At 35.3% G+C, this 6549-nt stretch overlaps 1 protein-coding gene across 1 annotated transcript; it reads left to right on the top strand.

Moving 5' to 3' along the window:
- Positions 1-1186: 1186 nt before the first annotated feature.
- On the top strand, positions 1187-5268 carry LOC117171049 (tigger transposable element-derived protein 4-like). Its single transcript, XM_033358094.1, has 4 exons — positions 1187-1253; positions 3808-4254; positions 4350-4486; positions 4612-5268. Exons 1-4 carry the CDS (start codon positions 1187-1189, stop codon positions 5266-5268), a joined length of 1308 nt encoding a protein of 435 aa, XP_033213985.1.
- Positions 5269-6549: the final 1281 nt, after the last annotated feature.

The following is a 6549-nucleotide window of genomic DNA, read 5'->3' as shown; positions in this document are numbered from 1 at the left end:
CTGCCTGAATACTGCCTGTCGGGAGACAGGCATCGAGCGCGCTCGGCGATTGGTGGGCTATTCGCCAAGATATGATGTTTGACGTTTCCTACGAGAGCTTCCGCATGTTGTGGTATGACTTTAATCTCCGGGAATTCGGTGAGGAAATTAGAAAATGAAACTGAGCGATCGATAAGGCTCAACCCAAGAGATGGAATGGCTTTAATAAATCCGTGAGCGTGACTACCGGTCACAGTATCGACCAATGATGATTCATGGAGAAATGGGACTAATTTATAGTGAGCGAGCATATCGGCTCCAATAATTGGATTCGGTACGTAGAGTGTTAAATCGCTCGGTTTCCTCTCAAGAGGTTTTACATCAGTCGGGAGCAAAGATATGTCTGAGCCAGTATCAATTAGAAATACGAGACCCAAATTACGGTCCCCGATGTGGAGACGCTTAGATTTTGGAAAACCTGTACCGACAGTCTCCGCGCGGACAGGTACGGCTAGTTTTCCTTAGGAGTTAACTCCTTATACAAGCATGGTTTGATACACTTAACGGCCTTTTTGCCATAGTTTTTGTGATAATAACAGCGACCTCCCTGACTTTTGCTGCGGGAGCGATTGTTATTTCGAGTTTGTGGACGCGAGCCGGAGCGCGAGCGGCTGTTGCGAATTGTAGTTGATAATTATTTCAATTGTTTACTGAATTCTTCCATCGTCGACGTAAGGGCCGAAATGGCGATAGGCGCGGGAGCTAGTGACGGGACTGATGAAAGAGCAGTTTCGTTTGAAAAAACGGTGGCAACGCTCACCTGGGAGGGTCCTGCCGCTTCAGCAATTTTGTCCGCGGTTGATGCAAGCGACTGCAAGTCAAGAGTGTCGAGTGTGGCTAAAATTTATTTCGAATGGGCCGGCATTTGTTCTAAGAAAATGCTTCGAATTACCTCATCATTGCAGCCATCGATGTTAAGAGCGCGGAGTCTATTTAGTAAGAGGGAGGGTTTCACATCTGAGATGACGAGCTTCCTTAGAAACCGCGAAGCTTGAAATTAACCGGTTTTTAATTTGCATGTAAATGTCTGCAGGTTAATGTTCTTTAGAGAGAATATCTTTAATGTATGCAATTAAGTCAACGCTAAGGTACGCTAATAAAGAATGAGCCTTAGTGATCTGATCAGTAACTCTTTCTGCGTGAAAAGATGATTCAACTATCAAAGACCAACATTCTGGGTTCTCGCGGAAGAAATGAGGTATTCTTGGAGTACGGTAAGAACCCACCCGATTTCTTTGTAGATCGGCGAGTTGTGCGCCGGATTTTCCATTTTAGCACTGTTTACCGCAATTGAGAAAAACAAACGATATGCAGGCACGAAAAATGTTAAATTTCTAAAAAAAAAAAAAACTATTTGACTTATGTTACGCATGCCTATCTTGATACCCCTACTCCCATCCATAGTATATATAAGCCGATACTATCTGCTGCTCAGGCAGTTCCATCTCTTAACGATACGCCTACTCTGTATAAAACAATTGAATAAACTAGACGATCAGAGTGATTCTGATCGTCTTTCTTTTTAAAAACCAAACTTCAGTATAAAAAGCGTAACACTTACTATGTTTGCATATTCAAAGAAAAGTTAGTAAGTGGTAAATTCAAAAACATCAAGAGATCCTCGATTGTTTCGAAAAAGAAAAATAATTTGCGTTGGTTTAGTTTGAGGTTACAACAGAGAATCTGCTCCCCAGTAACAAAAAGCAAAATACAGGAAACGGGTTCTCTGATAAGAAATGTCTGGAAGGTTTATATAGATCTTGGAAAATATTTTAAAAAATTGATAATTTAGCTGACTAATGTTTAAAAACAAACGTTAAGGGTGTAGGCAATTGGAATTGCGAAATTCTAAAATTGTTAAATTTATGTAATATTTGAATTTGGGAAGTGGTAAAATTAAATATAGATAAGAATTTCCAATAAAATGAGATAGTGATTAAATTGTATACTGGTAATGTTCGCTAAATTGTTGCCTTTCGCAAAAAATCCATGCAATCCTTTCGTTACATGACGAGATCCTTACGTTATGAAATAAATGGCTGAAATGTTAAAATAATATTTTCATTTTATAAAAAATATTAATTTTTAACCTTTCGTAATAATCAAATTATTTACAATTTATTCTTAAATAGAAGTATAAGATTGGTCACACTAGCTAGATTTACGTTGTTCAAGATTTTGATTGCAAGAAATGCCCACTCACATTGTCACTCCAACATGAGAATTAAAGATTGTGTTCACTCGGGGGTAATAGCGGCCTGTTAATTTTTAATTAGTTACTAAAACACGAATTATATTCAAGGTAGACTTTCACTAAGGTGAGTTAAAATGTTGTTGGACAAAAGTTATTGGCAAAAGTAAAGTTTACTGGAATTTCGATTTTTATCAATTGTGTTTTTTTTTTAAATTTTTGTTCTGAAAGAGAGGAATAAAAATATAACAAAAGAAATAAGAAACTATGCTTCGTAGATAGGATCAATATCGATCCACGATGACTTGTCGAATTTACATTAAATAAGGGCAAAGTATCAGAATTGAATTGAAAATGGCTCCTCGGAGCACGTTTTTACATCGCATTTTTAAAGTACGGAATATTTCAAAGTAACAACGATAGACCGAAAATATTGATCAAATTAAGACTTACAGTATTTTTATTATTTATTAATACCAATGACCGGTTCGGATGTTTCTTTTCGTTCCAGATAAAAAGTAGTTTGGAAAAATAGCTGCGTGGTTTCCGTTGTCGAGACGCGTTATGGCGTCACCCTCGATTCCAAAAGGTAATTCCTTATATATCCATGTGGCGTCGCTTCTTCCGAGTTAGAATTTTACAGTCGGGGTCACCAATATGGGCTATTGGTAACGAAAATATTTATTTACTTATCTGACTTCAAGATAAAGAATGAGTACCCACTACTCAGGAAGGCGAATAAGGCAGAAGATCCATTTAACTCGACAACTTAGTTTATTTCGTTATTATACAAGAGTACTACTAGCTCTCGTCAAAGATGCTTACACCAAGCCGGGCTGCCGCCAACTGATACGGTGCTCCCAGATCTGAAACGATACGTGGTTCAATACTATCGCAGGTCTATGTCCGTGTGAATATAGTAGAAGACGATATAAATGACTGGGTTGCGCGCACAACCCATTTCTGCTCTTCTGAATTTGAAAACTCGAAGGTGCACGACTGCCGGTCGGTACACTTCGGCTGTTCTATTTATATCTCCATCTACTTTGAAATAAAATGAAGAGATTGAGATTTTAATATTTCCAGAGTTCGATGTTGGCGATTCTTATGATTTGAATTCTTCGCACGCCTCTTTATATGCGTATATTTTGAGGTTACGTTATTTCAAGTATAAAATATAAATTATATAAATATTAATACTATTATATATATAAATACAGTAAAACCTCGATAATTCGAACTTCTATAACTCGAATTTTCGATAATTCGAACTTTTTTTGGCCCCGGCTGAAACCTGATGTTTTCCATGTTAATAGTTCTCGATAATTCGGAGTTCGATAATTCGAATTTCTCGACAATTCGAAGAAAATCGTATGCCCCGCCGTGATGATAACCTCTATAATTCAAAGTACAGCAATGACTAAGTAACAACTGCGACGAACTCATATTTATAACTTAAGTGGTTGCATGTGATTTGTCCGTTGCGAGTGGTGGGAGTTGGCGTGTGTGACAAGGGTGGGGCTGATAATATAAATGAAGATTGTGTGCTTGTGTAGTTCAATGTTGATGGGACTTAGACCTTAACAATTTCGAGAGTATAGAGAAGATCAAGTATACAACATTATCATTGAGTGAGAAAGTAAAACTCATTCGATGTGTCGAGAAAGGAGTTAAAAGGAAGAAGGACATTGCTGCAGATTTCAAGATTGCCGCTCATTTCCCATTGTTGGAAATATCGAAGGTCGAATGGATGAAATCTACCCGGAACCAGAATATTCCCTTATCTGGTCCTATAGTGCTAGAAAAAGCTGAATTCTTTGCAGCTCACTCAAGATACGAAGACTTTAAAGCTAGCTCTGGGTGGTTAGAAAAGTTTAAGAATAGGAATGGAGTAATCTATAGGACATTAAATGGCGAAAGTGCTTCTGTTTCGGAAGAAGACTGCGAAAAGTTTCTCACCGACATTTTGCCTATCTTGTTAGAAGTTTATGCAATAGAAGATATCTTCAATGCAGATAAAACAGGTCTTTTTTCAAATGTTCACCAGACAAAACTCTGACATTTAAGGGTGACACTTGTTATGGTGGTAAAAAAATCAAAGACCGTGTTACTGTCACAGTTTGCGCTAATGTGTCTGGTAAAGGAAAACTAGAGTTGCTAGTAATAGGCAAATCTAAGAATCCACGACGTGTCAAGGGAGTCAAGTCTTTACCAGTGCTTTACGAGAGCAATAAAAAAGCTTGGATGACTAGTTCAGTATATGAAACTGGCTTCATAAAATTGATCACAAGTTTCAAAGAGAAAATCGGAAAGTTCTCCTACTTGTGGATAATTGTCCGGCTCATCCAAAAGTCTTAATTCAAACTTTAAAAGCCATAAAGGTGGTTCACTTACCACCAAATTTAACTGCCAAATTGCAACCAATGGATCAAGGAATCATTAAGAACCTTAATGTTAATTACCGGCGGAGAATTATAAAAAGATTGCTCAAGGCTTCGGATGAGAAAATGGGGTGGTCTGATTTGAATTTATTGGATACTATTTTCGACTTGAATAAAGCTTGGGCTGATGTCACTAGTGATACAATTGCGAATTGCTTTCGGAAGGCTGGCTTCGTGAAACCTGACGTGGAAAATCTTGCAACACAAGAACAAGACGAAACTTTATCGGATGGTACTTCTGAAGAGTGGGATGATCCACAAAGAATGTTGGGCTTCACAGAAGTAATTTTTGAAAATTTTATTGATTTAGACACTAATGTCATTATTGCTAGTGAACCTACCGATAGTGAGATATTGAATAGTATAAAGGCACAAGAACCTTCAAAATCTGATAACGAGAATGATGCCGAGGATCACGATGTGGCACCACCAACAAAATTGAGAGATGCTGAAGTTGGCTTAGCAATTGCTCGCAGGTTTCTTTCTGAAGAAAGTAATGTGCAGAACACAATCTTTTCTGCTTTAGACATGGTTGAAAACTTTTACCAGAGAAAGAGTTGCATCAAACAGAAAAAAGTGACTGACTTTATTAAATAATCTGCTATTTTAAAAATACCAAACGGCCCTTTTTAGGGCCAACAAATTATTTTTACATTGGATAACTCATTGTTAATTTCAAACTTCTCCATAACTGACATCAACATAATTGAATATAACCAAATTCTCCCAATCCCTGGTTCTTCTGAGCCTGTCAAAATTTTCACGTTTCATTAATACTTTCTTGGCATTATAATATTAACTGAAAAACATTTTCACACTGCCTGCATCGAATGTATTTTAAGGGAAATTCATAATACGTTATCTAGGATGTATAATAAACGTATAAGAATATTATGTGCGTTTATACTCTTATGTTCGATAATTCGAAGTTTTTTTCGGTCCCGGAGCATTTCGAATTACCGAGATTTAACTGAGGGATTCTCAACTATTGTTAAAAATTCAACTATTTGCCTTTAAATTGGGTTGAAAATTCAGCTGTTTTGTAGATAATACTCTTTTTGACTTTAAAATTAAATAATTTAGTTGAAATTTCATGTATTTTGTTGGAAATTGACCTTGTTTGGTAGCAATTTAATCTTTTTGGTAGAAAATGTATCATTTTTGGTCAAAAATGTAATTGTTTGGTTCAAATATCAACTATACATCTTCTTGGGTTTAAAAGTCGATTATTTCACTAAGAGTTGAACTACTTTGTAAAAAAATACGTTTTTTTCAACAGGGTTTTTCAATTATTGTTGAAAATTTAACTATTTGGTTGAAAGTTTAACTCTGATTGTAATCTCATATTTTTCGCTTAAAAAATTCTACTTTTTGCAGATAATTCGTCCTTTTGACTTTAAAATTAAATAATTTCTTTAAAAATTCATGTATTTTGTTTAAAATTTATCTTTTCTTGTAGATCATTAATTTTCTTGGTCGAAAATTCATCTGATTGGTTGACAATTTAACAACTATGTTGAGAATTAATTTTTTCTGTTAAAAGTTATTTATCTTTATCTGAAAATGTAACTATTATAGGATTAATAAAAAAATAATCGTATATATTGGTTAAGTTGAAAAATCGTTTTTTTTATAGAACATTAATCTTCTTGGTCAAAAATTCACCTTTTCCCTTGAAAATTAGTTTTTTTTCTCGTTCAATTCAATTTTTTATCACAGTTTTTATCTGGAAATTGAACTATTCCATTTTTGTTTGAAACTTTATCCTGTACATTGTGTTAGTTAAAACACCAATTACTTGATAGAAAATTAATTTATTTGTTTTCGATTATGATTTTTTTTAGTTGAAAGAATTTTAAAATAAAATGTTTTAAATTT

The sequence above is a fragment of the Belonocnema kinseyi genome, chromosome 4, assembly GCF_010883055.1.
Source record: "Belonocnema kinseyi isolate 2016_QV_RU_SX_M_011 chromosome 4, B_treatae_v1, whole genome shotgun sequence".
Taxonomy (NCBI): domain Eukaryota; kingdom Metazoa; phylum Arthropoda; class Insecta; order Hymenoptera; family Cynipidae; genus Belonocnema; species Belonocnema kinseyi.
Note: the sequence above shows the minus strand (reverse complement) of the source record. Positions and strands in the feature narration are given on the sequence as shown.

Coding starts and splice junctions, on each gene's coding strand:
- LOC117171049 (XM_033358094.1), top strand. CDS start 1,187: ATGATTCAACTATCAAAGACCAACATTCTGGGTTCTCGCGGAAGAAAT. Junction 1,254..3,807: donor TGAGGTATTCTTGGAGTACG/GTAAGAACCCAC, acceptor GATGGGACTTAG/ACCTTAACAATTTCGAGAGT. Junction 4,487..4,611: donor AAGCTTGGATGACTAGTTCA/GTATATGAAACT, acceptor AAAGCCATAAAG/GTGGTTCACTTACCACCAAA.